Source organism: Sinohyriopsis cumingii, chromosome 16 (genome assembly GCF_028554795.1).
Source record: "Sinohyriopsis cumingii isolate HCF-2022 chromosome 16, ASM2855479v2, whole genome shotgun sequence".
In the NCBI taxonomy this organism is placed as follows: Eukaryota; Metazoa; Mollusca; class Bivalvia; order Unionida; family Unionidae; genus Sinohyriopsis; species Sinohyriopsis cumingii.
The window spans coordinates 93,312,435-93,332,332 of NC_142976.1; the positions used below are offsets into that span (position 1 = coordinate 93,312,435).

A 19,898-nucleotide genomic window follows, 5' to 3' on the forward strand; every position below is an offset into this window, starting at 1 on the left:
TACAGTTACCTCGATAGGCACTTAACATTAAGAGGTTAGTGTTAGGACTGGTTGGCCTGGTGTCAGGATAATGTGACTGGGATGGACATGATGCCACATGTCTGCGGCATGATGCCCCAGTGCTAGATATCACTATAAACTGCCACACTGCAGACATCGTAGTTGTATGAAAAATTGTTAAAGTTACGTTAAAAATCCAAATTCCCCCCCCCCCCCCCCACATTATATAAAACAACACAGCTGGGGTTTTATTTCCTGAAATGCATATTTTGGACTCCTTAAAGTACGTGGAAAATAATGAGATATATATAATATTTTTAAACAATGTAAAAATGTCACACTTAAATCTGGAGGAATCTTAATATTTCATGTGGTCCGAGTAAGTCCATACTCTGGGTCAAATCAGCCCGTAATAAGACTGTTCCGAATCAGCTTGTTACCTATTTGTTGACACGCCGCCAACTGGTCACGACATATTGCAAAGTTCACATTACATTATTGATAAGAATATTGTCCAAACATGTAACATTTTCCAAACATGTCCAAGAACATTGTGTAAACATGTACTTGTTCTTGACTAAACTGTAACACTGAGGAACTGGAATATTGTGAAAAAAAGACACACATTTATTCCATTTGTGAAGTGCGCTCGCATAATATATTTAACCTTTACCTCGTAAATGTAGCACACGTGACCGGCGTCAGAGTACTTTTCAAGCAGATACACGTCTGCTACATAATTCGTACTATTTGTTGAAGGTCTTCTCAGTAGGGAAACGTGTAGGCATTTGTTGTACAAAGAAGTGAAGTTACATACTTGTCAATCATTTTTTAACACAAAGGGAATAAAATCAAATCAGTAGAATATCAAAGATCAATGAGATTATTGGAAATTCAGGCATGTTAATTGGAACCTGTTACGTAATTAACCAAAACGTGGACGGGTAGAACGGAGAAGAGAATAATGTACGGAGGACTTTCTCTCCCTTATTTAACGTGAATATATCTTGATCGTGAGAACTACCAGAGACCTAAAGAACTCCCTTGACCCTCGCGCAATCTTTCTCTCTGTTTTGATAAGACAGTTCGATATGGTAGCCAAACTATACATACACCTGACCTTCTCGGAGTGAAGACATTCGCTATAAATACGTTTCGCACGCCTGGAATAATAAAATGGCTTCTTCGTCATGGATCATTTTCCTGATGTTGGTCGGGTAACTAACGTTACATTCATTTTATTGTATTATTTATTAATTCATCTACTTGCTATTTATTAATTGACTTTTAGTTCAACTGTCCTTCAGTACACAGATTTTTGATTCTTTAATTCACGAATTCACGCGCACGTGTCTCTTTCTGAGAATATTGTTCATTACAATATTTGTATATGTTCAATTTGCCTTAACTCAGAACAGTGCTAACATAAAGCGCTTTTGCAATAATACGCAAAAGTGTGCCGTCTAAAGCGACTAACCTTCTCTAGTATTAAAATGGGATGGAGATACGTGGATTATCATGTAACTTATTTTCATGTGACCGAGATATATAATGATTTTTTTTTTCTTTTTCTTTTTGAGTCGTTCTTAAAGGAGAAAGATCATTTGCAACTTTTTCCATTGCGGCGGAAACTCATATTTTCTTTTTTTCCACTGCCATCTTTTTGATACGCATTATATTTTTTGTATGTACTTGAAGGGTAACTAATGTGGACCGTACCCTGTTGTCGTTGTCCAAAAACTGATGTTCGAAACATCTTATTTGAAGCAGTTTGAAACACTTAATACATGTTTCTGAAATGTGAGATAGTTTTGGCCAATTTTTGTGTCTGCAATAAATTGGTTTTAAATTTCCAATCTCCTGTATTATTTTCTCTTTTTAAAAGGGTATGTTTTGCACTAATAACGACAGCTAGCAACTGCACACAAACGAGAGACTGCAGCTGGAATGGGCGGTGTACGTATGGCTACTGCGCATGCTTCGATGGATTCTACAATGGTAACTGTTCTGGAGATTGTGGATGCAAGGGTCATGGAATTTGTAAAAGCGGTAAATACAGCTTTTATCCCCGCTCCTTTCCATATACACTAAGAATTATATATAAGGATTGTAAGTATGTATGTATGTATGTATGTATGTATGTATGTATGTATGTATGTATGTATGTATGTATGTATTTATGTATCTATATATGTGTGTATGTAAAACATTATATTACTTTATATTCATCTACCTAACTTTATAATTTCTTTACAGACCATACCTGTCAATGTGATGAAGGGTGGAAGTGGTCATCAACAGCACACACCTGTGTGTGGGATTGCAACTGTGGAGCAGGTAAGTGTATAAATAGAAAGTTACACTCTATTCTCCTTTCATTTGTTACCCTACCCCCATCCTGATTCTGCAGTTTAATCGCGCATAGATTTGCGAAATGTAAAAAAAAAAAAAAAAAAAAAAAAACTAACAACATAAACACAACCGAGAAAACTTGATATAGTTGAATTTGGATGTTTTCCTAATACTGAGTCGTACTACTGATATGTAAGTAGCAGCAATTTACAGCACATAAGCACAACAGAGGCTAGATGTAGCCAACTAGAGGTAAACGTCGAAAAATGTATTTTAAAAATTGCACAGAAATGCAGAAGATAGGATCATATAATTGAACAAATATGAAAGTAAAATTTATTGGAGTCGTCCTTTTGATTTTCTTTATAGGTTTGAATGGGGTACCCCTTACTGGAGAGTCTTTAAAGTCGGGAGGGCTTTAATGGTGGAAATCTTCCGCTCCGGCGGGTTGTTGGTTAGAGCGTCCGCCTCAGATGCAGGTGGTCGCTGGTTAAAACCCCGGCCGAGTCATTCCAAAGACTTATAAAAATGGTACAAACAGCTGCCTCTCTAGGCTCTAAACATTAAAAGATTAGCGTCAGAACTGGTCGGCTTGGTATCAGGATGATGTGACTGGGTGAGACATCATGCTATATGTCTACGTCATGATACCCCAGTGCTATACATCACTATAAACTGCCACTCTGTAGACATTGTAGCGATATGGCTGAACATTTTTTAAAGCTACGTTAAAACACACACACACACACACACACACACACACACACACACACACACAAAGGTGGAGATCATATTGAAAATAAAACTCATACAAATTTAAATGACAAACAAATACATATAATTGGTCTTGGAAAAATATTTAATTCTTGAAGGTAATGCCTCACTCGCAGGTCTGTGAAAGTATGGTGTTTTTCCTCACCAGTATCCTACTGTTTCCGCTCACCTAAAATAACGACAGACGTTCAAAATACTTACAAATCTTATATTCGAAAGAAACCAATAAGTACCTGATATATGTAATAATCCGATAAGTACATGAGATATGTTATAATATAAGTTCGCTATATATTTGATAATCCGAGTAGTACATGATATATGTGATAACCCGATAAGTACGTGATTATATGTAATAATCATATAATTGCATGATATATGTGATAATCCGATAAGTACGTAACATATTTGTTAATCCGATAAGTACGTGATATATGAACCTCACCAATTTCTAATTTTTCCTGCAATTATTGTGAATTTTTTAAATCTCTGTCATCCGAATGCCGTATATGACAACTATATCGAATTGCTATTATTTATATTTCAATTGATATGTACATGTTTCATCTGTCTAAAATATTTCTTTTGAATCATTTCGATATGTATGTGCGAAAGTTCGTCCCATAATGATCAAAATATGAGAAGCCGAATCCAAAAGAGAGACAACTCGGGCTAATATGTAGATTATGTCCATATCATAAAGTACAGTACATTAATTAACTGAGAGTCTTTTTCTTCTTCTTCATGCTGTACATTGTCTTAATTCGTTATTTTCTTTACACAATGGACCTCTCCGGTGTCCTAAGTGGTTCAAGCGTCTGGCTCGGATAAGGAAGGTCGCGGGTTTGAACCCCGGCCGATTCATACCAAAGACTTATAAAAATGGTACTAGCATCAGCCTCGCTTGGCGCTCAGTATTAAGAGGTTAGTGTTTGGACTGGTCTACCTGGTGTCACTGGGTGGGACAAGATGCTACATGTCTGTGGCATGATGCTCCAGTGCTATACATCACTTTAAACTGCAACACTGCAGACATCGTAGCGATATGGCTGAAAAATTTTTAAAACTACGTTAAAATTCCAAATCACACACACACACACACACACTTATACCTTAAAATATGAAACCATTATGAATTCAGATGGTTTACATTTACAGTTCACCGGTTAATACGTAAGGTTAGTTGTTTTAATTTACACTTCACAAGTTTAATACACAAGGTTAGTTTCCATTTACAATTCATAACGTTCAATGCGTAAGGCTTGACGCGGTTCCAATTTACAATTCACAAAGTTAATACAAAGAGTTAGTATTCGTTTCCACTTACAGTTCACAAGGTTAGTACGTTAAGTTCGTATTCGTTTCCATTTACAGTTCATAGGTTATTACTTAAAATTATTATTCGTTTCCATTTACAGTTCATAGGTTAATACGCAATGTTAGTTTTAGTTTCCATTTACAGTTCATAGGCTAATACGTAATGTTTGTATTCGTTTCCATTTACAGTTCACATGTTTATACATAAGGTTAGTTATGGCTTCCGTTCACAGTTCACAAGGTTACCAACCGTCATGATGGACAACGACAACAGCAATATCAGCAATAAGACAACGTCAATGGCGGTAGGACTGAATTGCAAATCATAATCCGAGAAACTGACTTGAATACAAAACGTGACTATGCTTTTTCTGAACATTGCTGCGCTCCTCGAGACATATTTTGCTATGCAGTTACATTCTGCTGGTATAAAGTGGTTATGCCAGACGGACAGACAGACGTTCAACATGGAAGTGCAACATGATTCCGTGACCAAGAAGTAGTATTATAGTAGTGAAGGGGGATACTCTACGGACAATGGGAATTAGCATTACAGAACCCCTTGGGACACTCTACGGACAATGGAAATTTAACATGGCGAAAAATCGTGGGACACTCTACGGACAAGGGGAATTAACATGGGAATAAATCGTGGGACACTCTACGGACAAGGGGAATTTAACATGGGAATAAATCGTGGGACAATCTACGGACAAGGGGAATTTAACATGGGATTTTTTTTTAAAATTTTTTAAAAAAAAGGGGTAGGCAATGGAAAGGCTATCTCTTTTCTAGAAATATGGGGGGCCCTGAAAAGGGCCTTTGGGTTTTCTTCTGCTTCTAATTTCTTCTTTTCCTCCACCAACTTCTTATTTTATCTCCAACACTCTTTCTCTTCTTTTTTTTCTCCTTCTCTTCTTTCTTCTCTTCCTCCTCTTCTTCTTTCTTCCTCTTCTCATTTTCTTCTTCTTTTTCAATTTTTTCGTTCCATGTTCTTATTCTTATCTTTTCCTCTTCATCCTCCTTCTCCTCCTTTATTTCCTTCATCACACCACTAATCTTGTCCTTTGCTTTTCTTAAGTTGTTAATTTCCATCTTTACACGATGGGGACTATAGGAATAATGGTCTTCAACCAGTCTTATTAGCATCTGTTCCATTATTCCTAAGTTGTCTAAAACGTCTTGCAAGGTTTGTATTTTGTCCATTTGGTTTGACGCCATCTTCTTTTTATTCTTTGCAGAATGGTTTGAACGACGAACACTGTGGGTTCTTATAGTGAAAGCGCGAACGTGAAGGAAAACATCCCCCTAAAAAACATAAAATGGATCTTACCTAGATCATGACCCAACAACGCGCGGACGTGAAGGAAAACATCCCCCTACTTTTTTCATATAATAAAACCCTAACTATACTCTTCACATACGCTAAGAAACCCATAATCTACTATTCACACAAACATACCTCAGCTCTTACTAACACACAAAGACATACACTTCCACTATTAATAAAGAGTTAGTGTTTATTTTCACACTACTCTACCTACACACATTGGCAAATTAATAGTTATTTCTTTTCTAGAGTATTGGGTAGCCCTGAAAAGGGCTGTTTTTTGAACTCCTGATGCACCTATCTAATGGTTGCACCTTCCTGGCCTGGCGCCGCACACGCATCTTCTTCCCCAGTCTTCTTTCACCTTTCTTTTGGGGAGCGCAGAGGGAGGATGATTCGCTTCAACACCCCAATCCTCTGTTTCGGGAATATTGAACGACATCCTCTCTTCTCTTTTCTTTTCCTCTTCTTCCCTCTCTCTTCTCTCCTCCTCTTCTTTCTTCATTCTTGCTTCTTCTATGATAGCCTCCGCTGATAGTTCGTTTACTATGCGCCTGGCATATTCCAGGTGCATCTGGAGTTCTAACAGTTTCACTATTCTGCTATTCATTCTTCTGGCTGTGTTGATCAATCAACAAGGGTAGCTACACTGCCCAGCGAGTTTCAATTTATAGTGAAAGCGCGGACGTGATGGAAAACATCCCCCTAATAACATAAAATTGATCTTACCTAGATCATAACCAAAATCAACAACAACGCGCGGACCTAAAAGAAACACTCACTCACTTTTTTATGCTACCCATCACTTCAATAGACTATCCACATACGCAAGGCAATCCAATCTAACCCCAAATATACACCTCAAACAGCCCCAAAAAAAACAAACATCATTTTAATCTACTATCCACACCAACCTACTTTATCACTTACAAACGCAATCACACAAACACACAAACACATACCCTCACATTTTTTAATAAAGAGTTAGTGTTTATTTTCACACTACTCTACCTACACACATTGGCAAATTAATAGTTATTTCTTTTCTAGAGTATTGGGTAGCCCTGAAAAGGGCTGGGTTTTTTTGTTTTTGCTATGGCATTCTTTTTTTAGTTTCTAAGAATGCGATGTCCTCTGAGGATAGACTCTCTGGCGATAGGTCTGCTTCTTCGGAAAGAGAAGAAGAACTCTTTGGTGTCGATACGACAATCGACAAAGCCTCTGTCAGCTTCAGGTTGCTGCTGCTGCTGCTGTTGTTGTTGTTGCTGCTGTCTCTGAAGTCTGTACTTCTCTGTCCATTCTTCTTTCTCCCTGTTCATTTCTTCTCTGAAGAGCTCTTCTATCAGGTCTTCAGTGATTTTTAACATTCTCACATTCTCTATTTCTTCTGGCTTCGGTATCAGACTGTGTCTGACCCTATGCAGATTCACGTAGGCTTCGTTGAGCTTAGCTAGTTTGGAGCACATCTTCTTAGGAGGATGAGTCGACAATGGATGGCTAGACTGGGAACAACCCGGTTCTTAAAGTCAAAGCGCGGACGTGAAGGAAAACATCCCCCCACACGGTTTTCGATTCGCAACGTTCAGTGATTGTCATGAGAGGGATAGTAAGAAATGAAAGAGCATCAATCCAACATTCTTATAGCTAAACAAAAGACAAAAGCATTTTTTCAAAACACAACATTTTTTTATTCAAAAATCACTTAACACTAAACAACAACTCTAACATTTTTTAACAATAATCCAACACTATAACATCAAACAATTTTCTTCAAAACATCAAACATTTTTTCTTCAAATACAAACTACTTTAAACAGGGCTGACAACGTTGTGAATGAAATTGTGATTTCCACTGTTGGAAATCATTAGGCCATTGATGGACACTACGTTTCCTAGCTTGAGACAAAAGATAAGCATAATGGTCACAAAACCATCGATCTACTTTCACATCGTTTCTAGAAGAAGAACGAGGATCAAAATGAGTCACTAAATGTTCTAAGGAATAGCCCAGGCTGCGATGATGCAGAAAATACACACAGTATTGTCCACACACCAAGGAATCTGTGCCTTGTAATTTCACATTATTGAATCGGGTGGTTTGAGCATTTCTTCTCATAAAGTCGATGATATCGTCTTCCAAAGGAGGCAATCCGTACGAATCGAAATATTCCACACATCCTTCTTGAGGAAAGTAGACGGCTACCCAGTGGGTTCCTGGGAGATGACTGTCGTCCGTGTTGATCACGTAAGCTTGATGGTCTTTAGGTTTGCGATGAGGGAGTTCATCTTTAGCACAGACGACAGGATTCCAAGAAGCCGTATACGAACTGTGGTTCAAAAGGTAATAAAGTTCCCAGGTATCCATTAATTTGTGTGTGCTTTTTTCTTCTTCACAGGTAATAATAAGTCGTCAATTCGATCCTGACTTTTTGCTTGAAAATGTCTGACGAATAAACGGTTATTCGTTCTGTTTCCTCACTCTGATTCAGGAGAGCTTCGATACGATGGATCTCTTGAGTGGTTAATGGTGGACAAGAATGTTCACGCAAGTCTTTATACCACTGGTGCAACACGTCTTTGTTCGAGATGAGACTCCAAGCTTCGTCCAGATACTCGTCCAATTTTTCTTCTTGACTTAACATCAGGCATTTATCGTGTTGAATTTGACTGGGATGATCGTTTTGACATCCATAACAATTTTTCTTGATCAATTCCGTCATTTTGTCGACCAAGTGTTTGGCAAAACAGGAGACTAAATGGGCTTCTTGTTCTGGCCATCTCGACTTCATCATGATCACTTCTTCTTCTTTTTCCACGGTCTCCTCACATTCCATGTCTAAAGTTTCTCCACTAGGTAAAGAGGGATAACAGTCTTCCATGGTTTCTAATAATCTAGAATGACTTCTCTCAAACTGTTGATTTCTATGGTATTATCGAATTCTGCATACAGGATGACGTTCACTGTCGCTGGCAGAGGATTTGCAAACTGAAGTTCCACACGAATCTGGCCAGATTTTATAGGGTGGAAATGTCCCTCGTCGCTGCCTTGGTCTGGAGTGAAATCGAAAGCCCACAAAGCATAGCCTCCTGCGTAATCGTCGTACTCAATGCCGTGACTGGTGTTGGTTCCTAACTGTCCGGTAGCTTCGTACAAGGACAAGTACGATCTCAAGTAATTCATCTTCGTGTCACTAAAGTCAGGTTCGAAAGGTCGGGTACACAAGGTCTTGCCATCGCGACTGACTTCGATTTTCTTCACGTTGAAGTGTTGAAAGTTGAAAGGATTTTCACCGAAGGCTCCGTTGAAGGCTGAATTCGAGACCATACCAAGGATTAAACGTTTGGGTAACTGTCCTTGGAACAGATGATCTTCGATCATGGAATGATGGCTAGCGGGAATGGTGAACGTTTTCACTTCCACACGTCGTATGGGATACTTGGCGGTCGTTCTGCTCAATGTCTGACTGATGTCGTTACCTACTTTGGGTAAGACTTCCACGCGTCGTACGTAGAGTTTGGCCTCCTCGATTTTGCTTTTAGGATTGCCAGTCTTAGTAGCAGTTTCATCAGCCGACAAATGGAAAGCGGTACTGCTGCGATTCAGTCTCAAGCGGACATTCACCCCGTTCAGCAAATATTTCTCTTGCAACCACATGTCCAAATGCAAACGATCCATTAGTTCTAAACTCTTTTCTTTTAGGATTTTGCTTCGTCTTTCCACAAAGCCGTCATTGTCAAATTTGTCAAACTTGGTCGCTTCGTCAGGTTCCCACAGCACACAAGCATTGAGATGAGTGTTCTTGGCATCTATTCCGTACGTCAAGAGATTTTCCAGGTAGGCACGGTAAGGGTAAGTATCCATGCTGCTGCTGACTAGTTTGTTATTCAAGTACAAGTCCACTGAGCTGAACAAGGAATGCATGAAATTGTTGACGGGAGCTATATTCTCACTGTCTGTTACTTCACCATTATCCTTATCTAGAACTTTGACTTTCAAGTACAAGTAACTGCTATTCAGATCGATGTAATCTTCGGGCTGTCCTTTGATTTCAAACTCGATGGGAGCTGAGGCTGTCAGTGAGGAGACGGGGTGAAATTCCACCCATTGGGATTCTTGCATCGTCATCATGGTGGGGGGCATGGCAAACAGATCCAGTTCCGTCTTGGAACAAGCGCAAGACTCTCGGTGCATCATTTTTTTGTTCTGTGTTTCAATAATCGAAAACGTCTAAGTCTCGAACGGTTCTTCTTTTCTTGGCCTTTCTCGCTTGAAGTCTGGTGAAAGGGTGTTTTCTTCGTCGTCTCTTTCTGCCTTGTCCTTGCTGAATGCCTGACTCGGTAGCGTGCAGGGCATTTATAGGTGTGTCTCGTCGGCCCAAAATGTCTTTGCCCGTTTGCAGCAAGACATTTTTGCCTGCCCTCATGAAGGCTTCTTTAGGGTTTTGTTTGTCGATGATGACATTTTGGAGAAATTCTTTGCCTTGCGTCAGTGCCGCATCTTTCAAGGCGTGCAATCCGCGTGTCACCATCGGTTTCAACACCGGGGCCACCGAACGAAAGGCCGATTTTAACATGTCTCCTAAACCGTGTCCTCGCTGTCGAGCCACCCCTTGGTACACTGGATACATGACTTACTTACGAGTCGTGAGAAAACCGTTTTCGAAAATGGAGTTTCACCGTGACTTTTCCTTTGGTGAATGGAATATTTTGTCCTAAATCTCCTTTTATAGTAATGTTGACTGTGTCCAAATACGACTTGCTGACGGGCAAATAGTGAGGATGGACAAATTCGCGGTGGACGTGGTAAGTGTTTCCACCTTCCTCGTCAGCGAGCGTGGCAGAATCCACTTTGAAAGGAATGACACGCAGTAACGGCACGGAGGTGTGTCCCACCACGTTGTATTCCACCACATCGGAGTACACAAAGATCAAATTCAGTCCTTGGTTCAGTTCTACCGGGGTACGAAAATACTGGGCAAAAGTCGTGTTGTCGTGAATGATTGGTAATTCGTTTTTTTCTTTTTGTACTTTCTCCCTCATCTCCATGTCACCGCCCAACATGTCAAACAATTCAGGACAAAATAAAATGGTCACGATTTTACTCTGCTCAAATTTCATCAAGAAGCGACGAGCTACTTTGTGGTACTCCATGGTGACACTTTTGTTCTTGATCTGCTCAAAAGCTTTCCCAAACACGCCATTAAACTTGGAGGCTATGGCGCTGACCAAATGATGACCACTGAAATAATAGCCTGGGAGAATGGACAAGTGGTAGGTCCACTTTTGAGTTGTCTCATTATAGGTTTTCTTGTCAGGTATGGTTCTCTTATTCAATTCCTGTTGCAATGACACGTCATGAACTTCCACATCAAATTTATTTTGATTGGGAAGGACATTGAGGACTTGGGTCGGGTGAATCATTTCCACTAAAGCCACTTCCCAATGGGCTTCGTGATCTAAGGGGATGGCCTGAGGTAATTTAGCCGTGTAACAGCACAACGTGTTATTGGGAAACACCTCCATGGAACTGTCACTGGGTAAGGTTAAGTAAAATTGGTTTTGGTGACTCATAATTCCAGAGTTCTGTGGTTGTCCGAGGGGATATTACTGGACGTCAGAGGCGTGTCTCCGCCCAAAATGGGGTTCTGGTTGTGGTTGTTGGAGTGGTGACTGGCACTGGCACTGGACACAACGTTTCCGTTCGAGGAGAATTTCAGGGAGGGATTAGGAAGCAGGTAACCGATGCAACTGCTCAATAAAATGGTCCACAATTGTTTGTCTCCTTGTTGCAAACTCAAATTGGCAATGGCTGCCCCGATGACACAATACACCACGAAGATTTGGCAGAAAAAGACGATTTGCGTTTTAGGCACACGTTCTCCACACCACACCCACAAGGGTTGTTTTTGTAAATCTTGCACAGAAGAACTAGGGGAAGAAGGAGTGGTCGACGTAGCTGCGTCTGCTGAGTGAAAGGGCATGATGGTCACTTCTTCTTTTTATAGTCGATGACTTGCGAAGCGTCGATCCAAGAATCGAAACTGGGTGGATATCCTTTCCAACGTACTTTGACTTCTTTGACACGTCGTTTGCCCACTTTACGGGTTCTGCGTTCGAGAATGCTTTCGATGTCGTACACGTCGTCTTCTTTTTTGGTGACACGTTGTAACTCGGGTAAATAAAACGTTCCTTTGAGCACTTCTCCGTTCATGTCTTCCAATTTATAGACGGCAGGATGACGGCCATGCACTCGTCCAGTGACGCGAAACAATTCGGTGGTCCAGTTAGGTAAGTAACCTTTGTCGAAAGTGCGTTTGGTTTTGCCAATGCGCACCCAATCTCCTACGGCCAACTCTCCACTTTTCTTGGGGACAGCCCTCGTCGGGGACGTACCAAAGAGACGCTCGAACACCAGCACTTCGTTGTCGGGAGTCACGTCCTGCGGGGCACGTCCGATGCTTCGATGGTAAGATTGGTTGTACGCTTGCACCAGGTGCGGTAAGATGTCGATGTACTTCAGAGTGTGGTGATGCGTAAAATATTTCCACATGCGTTCTTTCAAAGTGCGTTGAAAACGTTCCACGATGCTGGCTTTGGTTTCGGGATTCTCGGTGGTAAAAAAATGAATGTCACGTTTCTTTAATTCTTTTTGGAAAGCTTGGTTCAGAAATTCGGTGCCTTTGTCCGTTTGCCATCGAAGAGGGCGACGACCGCTTTGTTTCAACACCCGTTGCAGGGCTCGCACTAACTCGCTGCTCGATTTGGAAGTCAAAGGCACGACCCAGGCAAATTTGGAAAAGACGTCGATGACACAAAACAAATATTTGTAGCCACGATTGTAGCTGGCCAAATGAGAGACATCGGCTAAATCGGCTTGCCATTGATGATCGATGCCTTCCACTCGGGTGCGACTTCTGGCAAACTTGCGTCGAATGGGTTTGTGTAAAGTGTAGGTAGCTTGTTCTTGTAACCATCGTTGTACTTGAGGTAAACGGAGACTTTTCAGTCGCGTGTTGGCAGCACGATACAATTTTTGAACTCCTGCGTAACCTGCAGGATGCGAGGGATCGTAGTAAATGCTAGCTAAGACTTTTTCCATTTTTTTGTGTTGATTGGTGTCTTAATAAGGCACCCACTCTTGGAAGAGGCTACTCTTTTTCTCTTGGGGTATTTTCTTGGATTGTAATGCTTTGCGTGTGCGGCCAGCAATAGGTGTCGAAGAGGAGGAGGATGTCTGAGCAGGGGATATCGATTCTTGTTTCACTTCTGTCTTCACTTCTGTCTTCACTTTCTTTTTCTCTTGTGAGGAAGAAGGGGTGGCCATCATCTTTTTAATCCATCCAATTCTGGAGGTAGGTGGTGTTGTTAACTTGCGTACTTTTTCTGGTGGAGTTTGAAACCCTTCTTCTTCTTCTTCTTTTCCTTTTTCTGTCTTGGTCACGGGTACTGGTGGTACTGGTACTGGTACTGGTACTGGTGATGGTGCTGGACTTTTTATCAAGGTCTTAAAATCTTTCAGAGTGGGTAGAGCTGTTTCGTCTAAAGCTTTCTGGTGAAAGAGTTGCATTCGTTGCAAGAGTTGACCGTACTTTTGCGATTTTTCTGTTTCGGACAAATCTTGGCGATCCATCAAGGACTGCAATTCGTGTTGTAACTGGGACATCTCGCTCAAATTGGGATTGGGAGGTAAATGCGGGGTGCGTTGTTCTTGCCACCGATGGTATTCCATCCATCGTTTGTAAGGCACTAAAGCTAGTTTTCGTCCTTCCATGGGGTTGTCAGGGGTCGATTCTGAGATCTTGGGACTTCCGAAGGCCTTTTTATCTTGCTCCCACCAGTCCTCCCAACATGGTTCCCAAGACTCCTTTCAGTATGGGGCCTAACAAGAGAGGTAAAATGCCTCCACGTTGGACCAACATCTTCTTTTTTTGACGAATGGGAATTTTCTTTTGAACCATTTTCCGAAGAACGTGACGATGTTTGCCTAAGCATTGTTTCTGGTGTTTGGACAAAGGGATCGTGCCTTTCAAAACGTTCAAACAACATTCGCACACGGTATCGATGACCTCTTTGGAGGCCGTTTGAATGAGTTTTTTTCGTAGGGGTGGAGAAGCTTTGGACAGGACAGATAACAGGTCCCCATGTTTGGCTAAACGTGGTGGCAGTCCTTTCCTTTTCTTTCCTTGGGGTTTTCTGGAGGGTGACATCTTTGAGTCTTTAGGAGCACCTAAAAACGCTGATACCCTACTCGGTCACAGGCCTTTTTTATACTGGAACGCGTCGCCACTGATTGTCTTTACGGCGTATCAGTTTGAGGACAGGCATGACACGTCGTGCAGGGGTACGCAACGGACTAAATCGAGCCAGTTCTTGCTTGGACAAATCCAGTAAACTTTGTAACATGCCCGATCTTTCATGGACTTTGATTTTGGGAGAAGGTACTTTGTGAGCAGCAGCCACTGCCGCTAAATGGGAAGGTCCTGCCACTGGGGAAGTTCTTTTGGGGGTCATCAACGGAGAAGTTCTTGGTGTAATCAACGTCTCCAAGTACTCTTCAGTTCCTGGTGACATCAACGGAGAAGTGGACAAACGTGAGGCTGCCGGAGACGCTGTGGCAGGTCGTGGTTTGCGAGTGTAAGGTTGCGTCCTGGCCGAAGTGCCTCTCTTGCGACTAGTTTTCTTCTTCTGTGGACTTTTCTTTTTCTGGGGACTTTTTCTCTGTTTCTTTTTCTGGGGACTTCTTTTCTTTTTCCGGGGTGGTGTCTGGTAAGGGGAGGGTCCTGCCACTGGAGAAGTTATTCTTCTTGGGGACTTGGTCTTTTTCTTTTTCTTCTTGGGGCTTTGTTGAACTTTTGTCTTGGGGATAACTTTGGGGGCATTAGGATCCCATCTTAAGAGTGAGCGAATGATGACCCCTCCTAGAGTACCGCTCCCTCCAGGTTTCAAAATGATTTGTTTTTTGGTTTGAGTGTCGATGCGGGGATCGGCCAGTTGGACCAAAGCGACTTTGTTTCGATCGAAAAAGCGTTGGGTTTGATGAGGAATCTGAATGATTCCTTGGAGTAATTGACGTGCCGTCACCGTGAACCATCGTAAGACTTCTTTGAGACTAGCTTCTAAGACACGGGCTCGTGTTTGTGGATCTTTTTCTCGACTGATGCCATACAAGGCACGAATCAATTTGACGGGAAGATGCGACTGAAGGGACGTCATGTTCACACTGTGTGAGACAGACGAAAAAGGGTCTGAGGTTTTTATAGATTTTTTTCATGGGGAGTGAAATGAAGTCGAGGACGGAGACGTGTACAGGACAGGCCCTCCGTCTTGGCACCAGTGGTGAAACAAGTGGGTACGAAATCGCAAATCCTCGGGAGTCGTAGGTTTCAAATCGACGAGTAAATAGGCGTGTGGAGTTTGAGTGGCATCGTCGTACGCCTGAGTCAGCCAAGGCGTTCCTAACTGTTTGGCTAAGACTTGCACTTGCGATTTATCTCGAGGGCTTTTAAACAAGACCACGTAATGCGCATTGAGACTGATGGTGCGATGGGCTTTACTTTGTTGAAACAAATTTTGGGTGATGTAAACGACACTGGCATTACGGTGATGCCCTTTGCGCGTAAACCACAATTTAATTTCTTCTTCGTCTTCTCCTAACATGTCGTCGAAAATGACCAAATGGGTTAGACGGGAGTCAGAGACGATGCCATCGTCTTCTTTAGGAATGCCTTCCACAAACACGATGGAATCGCCTTGACTTTCTCGCAAGAGGCTGTACGCCGATTGCCACTCTTTGTAACACCACACGATCCGTTGAGGGGGTCGATCGATCAAATGATGTTTATGTTCGATCAAACGTTTGACGAATTCGGTTTTGCCTGAACCGCTAGGTCCAGCAATGAGCATGTTAAAGGGATGGCGAAGATACAAAGCCTCCCAACTGGCACGATCTAAGTGTTCGTCGATGACTTTGACAGTAGAGGAAGAGGGAGCAGAGACAGCAGAGGTAGCCATGGTGTGAGAAATGTCACTTGTGACACGAAAAACAAACAAGACAAGAGTTTATATACTTTTTCAGAACACGTTTATTGAATGTTTTTTTTTCAAACATGAATACGAAAGACAAAAATACATAAAAGCCAAAGGCTTAAGTACAAGAATAAGAGGCACATGATAACTATGAACGTGGAATAAACACAAGTGTCTGTACAACAACCACATGTTTTGGGTAATGTTCTAACCAGTTCTATAGTAGGGGGTAAGGTCACACAAGTGTCCTCCCGAAAGGGTCTTTCAGGTCTGTCCACGACAGTCCTGTCCTGGGTGACGGGTTCTTCTGGCACCGTCACTAACACGGGTTGAAAAGTAACTTTTTTCCTTGAACAACTCTCGTGCATACTGGGCCACTTCTTGGGTCCAAGCCTCAAAACCCCATTCTTTCCAGGCACGGACATCTGTCCAATGGGGATGTAAGTCACAAGCTACACACACATCGTCATACACGTCTTGGGTAGCTAAAAGTTGACGAATCTTTTTTTCCTGTTGAGGTCGAGAAGTATCCAGATGAAATCGCAAGGCTTTGAGCAAAAGGAGTTTTTCGTGACCATTTAAGGCCATGGAGGGGTAAGTACTGATCGTAAAGAGTCCACAAAGAATCGGCTGGTAAACGAAATCCCAGAAAACAAGTCACTAAGACACACACCACTTGTCGTCCCAAATTGAATGGATACAGTTCTTGTAATAATTGATGGTAATGATCCACGGTTTGAATATGGTCATTGAGTTCCTTCCACGGAATCTGTTGGATGACATGTGACATAAATCGTGGCATGGCAGCCTGTTTTTATATTCTCTTTTTTTTGGATGCAATACACGTACTTTCTAGCCAGAGATCTTCGTTCTCCAGTAGGGAATCTAAAACTTGCATACTGTAACCGAAACGTCAGAGTTCGTTTAGAAGTTTCCTCTTCCGCTAAGTAGATTCCACGTAACAAATGTTGGTAATCCTTTACCTTGTCTTCCTCAATGTATTGCTGTAGGTGAATCTCGAAGTAACCATAATTATGAACATGTCGATCATTAGCGACCTCAAAGTTTTGAACAATGTCTGACCATTGAAAGAATTTCTGACGAATCAGTTCTCTTATACCATTCAGGTACCAGTGGTTAAAGATCTGGTGACGTAACGGATGCAATTGTTCTTTACGTTTGACTTGTATTTTCACCAGCTCTCGGTAAATCCTTTCTCTCAACTCCACAGGCAAAGCACGAATGTTCTCTTGTAAAGTATCCATGAATAGGTTATACTAAATTCTCTTTGGTCTGACACAAGAAATGTACTGTTTGCACAAACACGGTTTTAATTCAGTGTCGAATCTAAATCGTTTCACCACTAATCTACACATTACAATTTGTTCAGAAGTTTCCTCTTTCACCAAGTTGACATTGTGTTCAAGATGTTGGTAATTCGTTAACTCTTCCTCTGGAATTCGATACAGTACGTTTACAATGTAGTAGATAGAATCGTCCATACCAAACCATTCCTTTTTATAACCAGGAGGTCGTTGATCAATGTCTGTCCAATGGAACACTTTCAACTCAATCAGTCCTTGTATAGCCTGAAGGTACCAGTGGTTAAAGATCTGGTGACGTATCGGATGCAATTGTTCTTTACGTTTGACTTGTATTTTGACCAGCTCTCGATAAATGCGTTCTCTCAACTCCACAGGCAAAGCACGAATGTTCTCTTGTAAAGTATCCATGAACAGATTATTATGGTAAGAAGTTACTTCAATGTCTCGGTCCCACTAAAGGTAAGTAATGACAATTCGGTGACCATCGAGCATGTTCAACGTAGGCCGAATCTTGCGGTTCCCAGTGGTGAAGTGACACACCGCAACTGAAGCACTTGACTTTATCTCCTTCGCCCAAGTAGAAAAATCCGGCTCTGGCTAATTCTTCAGGGGTCGGTCCTCCCAGATACTTTGGCCATTTTCCTTTGAACGATTGAAGACGATTTTCAAAGTCGCAGTATTCCGACAAACGCACAGGGAACGAATATTCGTCTTTCACAGGTTCGTTTCGATGAGGGTTGGGTGACAGGAACAGGAGTTTGCTCAGGGCTGGATGACATCCAAAGGGAGGTAAACGTGAAGGTCGACATTCCCCTTTAAACCCGGTAAAATGTCTAAGAGGACGAGCGGCATCGCTTTCGCATCCCTCAGGTTTGACACGCACAGCATCACTTTCCATGATAGGGGCAGTGAGAACAAAGTTCCCATGATGCTTTACGGCATCGCTCAGGTCACAAGGTACAGCATCGTATCCATCGCAAGGCTCACAATCGCACTCGTCTGCAAACTCCGTTACGCAATTACAATGGTAACCACATGGACAATCGCAGTTTCCTTCCGGACATTTTCCGTCGCAATGCCTGGGTCTTATCCATCCAATATTAGTCACACTAGAGGAAGATACAACTTTTTTACAATCCCCAAACTGGAACGATGTCTCTTTCAAAGTATTCATCTTGTTCGCTCGGTCTTGGTAGTCACAATGAACTATCGATCTTGACCATAGCCCCTTTCTTTATACTAGTCGCAATGCAGTCTCCAGCTTGTACATCTTTCCTTTTTTACGTTTTTTATGTCTTGTTTCGGAAGGTACCGTCTCTAAGGTACCGTCAACATTGTACCGTAGTGTGATGGGTGGAAAGGCCATAGAAAGGTAAGGGCAATGCGGAGACCATCGAGTATGTTCCAGAATAGCTGAATCTTTATAGATACATAGATCCATTCGTAACTTCAGTCCGCAAGCGAAACACTGTACCTCGTATCCCAATCCTGACTCAGGTCCCAAGTAGACAAATCCTGTTCTAGCTAAAACATGCGAAGAAGGTAATCCTTCCCTATCCGTAGGCCATTTCTGAAACGTGTCCAATCGACGGGCACAATCACAATAGTCAGGTAAGAAGACTGGAAAATGGTAGGGTTTGAACTTGGAGTTCTCATCGGGTTTCTCACTCGATTCTTGCTGTGGCGAAGTCATCTTTCTGGTGGGTGGCTATCCTCTTACAACCAATGTTTTATACCAACGTGTCCATACGGTAAGGTGAAATGATTGGGAAGTCGAACTCGCTTCTGGTACACGATTTGATAAACTTTTTCCAAAGGTCGACTGACGATGTGGTGAGTGGGTAAACGTACAATCTTGTTCGGTTGGTAGGTGGTCACTTTAAAGTTTCCATCCTCTCCCGATTGCAAGGCTTCTTTCAATACCCCAAAGTTGACCACACGACTGGTACGATAATTCAGAGTCAGTCCTTTCACTTTGCACGTCGTGTGCACTTCTCCTTGTTTGTCACGGTATTCGTAGCCGTAATTTTTGGGACCGCCACTGACGAAACTTAGAATCTTGTCGTCGGGATGCTCGTCTGTCCAGGCTCCTAAACGGTCTCCTTCGATGTTAGGGTGATGTTGAATCGGGTGATGGATGTAAATGCAACTGTCCGTGTCAAAGTACAGGACGCGTTCTTCTAACAGTTCTAAAGCTTCGTACAATTTTAAGCGAGCATGAGCTGTCACGTAAGCCGCAATGATGACATTTCCAAAAGGGTCGTCTTGTACAAAGTCCAGATCTTCTTCGTAATTGACCAAGATTAAATTCTCTCGAACGACGTCCACGTGTTTCATGTATTTGGTTTTGTCGTGAATCATCTGGAAGTAGCGGGAAGGTTCTGTCAAATATTCCGTCTTGGGTAAACACGGTCGTTGTGCCATTTTACCCCACAAGCAATTTAACATCACTTTGGCAAACGATCGCCTGCCTTCGTTTTTCTCGATGTGGTCTAAAGTGATGCCTTCTTGTTCGTAATATTTCTCTTTGAATTTTATTTGGTCTTCGGGAGTGTGACACCAGGAAGGATAGCCGCTGGCTTCTTGCTTCAGTTTCAAAAAGGCATCCACGTAGTCGGCGAAAATGCCTTTCTGAGTAGGGTCACCCTTGTGGTACTGTTGTGTCTTGGGAAAGTGGCAAATTTCGTACACTTCTAACAGTTCGTATCCCATGTCCAGAGCTTTGAACAATTCTACGCTGACCCAGGTTCCCGTCAAGGCCCGTTCTTCCTGGC

The 19,898-nt window shown here is 42.1% G+C and overlaps 1 protein-coding gene across 1 annotated transcript in view; it reads left to right on the top strand.

Annotated features, from left to right (window-relative positions):
- Nucleotides 1-808: 808 nt before the first annotated feature.
- LOC149781004 (uncharacterized) overlaps nt 809-19,898 on the top strand; it is a 61,067-nt gene continuing 41,977 nt past the window's right edge. Inside the window, exons 1-3 of the mRNA XM_089936449.1 lie at nt 809-1,217; nt 1,886-2,049; nt 2,257-2,337. Coding sequence (XP_089792575.1) covers nt 1,177-1,217; nt 1,886-2,049; nt 2,257-2,337 — 286 coding nt within the window. The 5' untranslated portion in view covers nt 809-1,176. The remainder of the gene's footprint in view (nt 1,218-1,885; nt 2,050-2,256; nt 2,338-19,898) is intronic.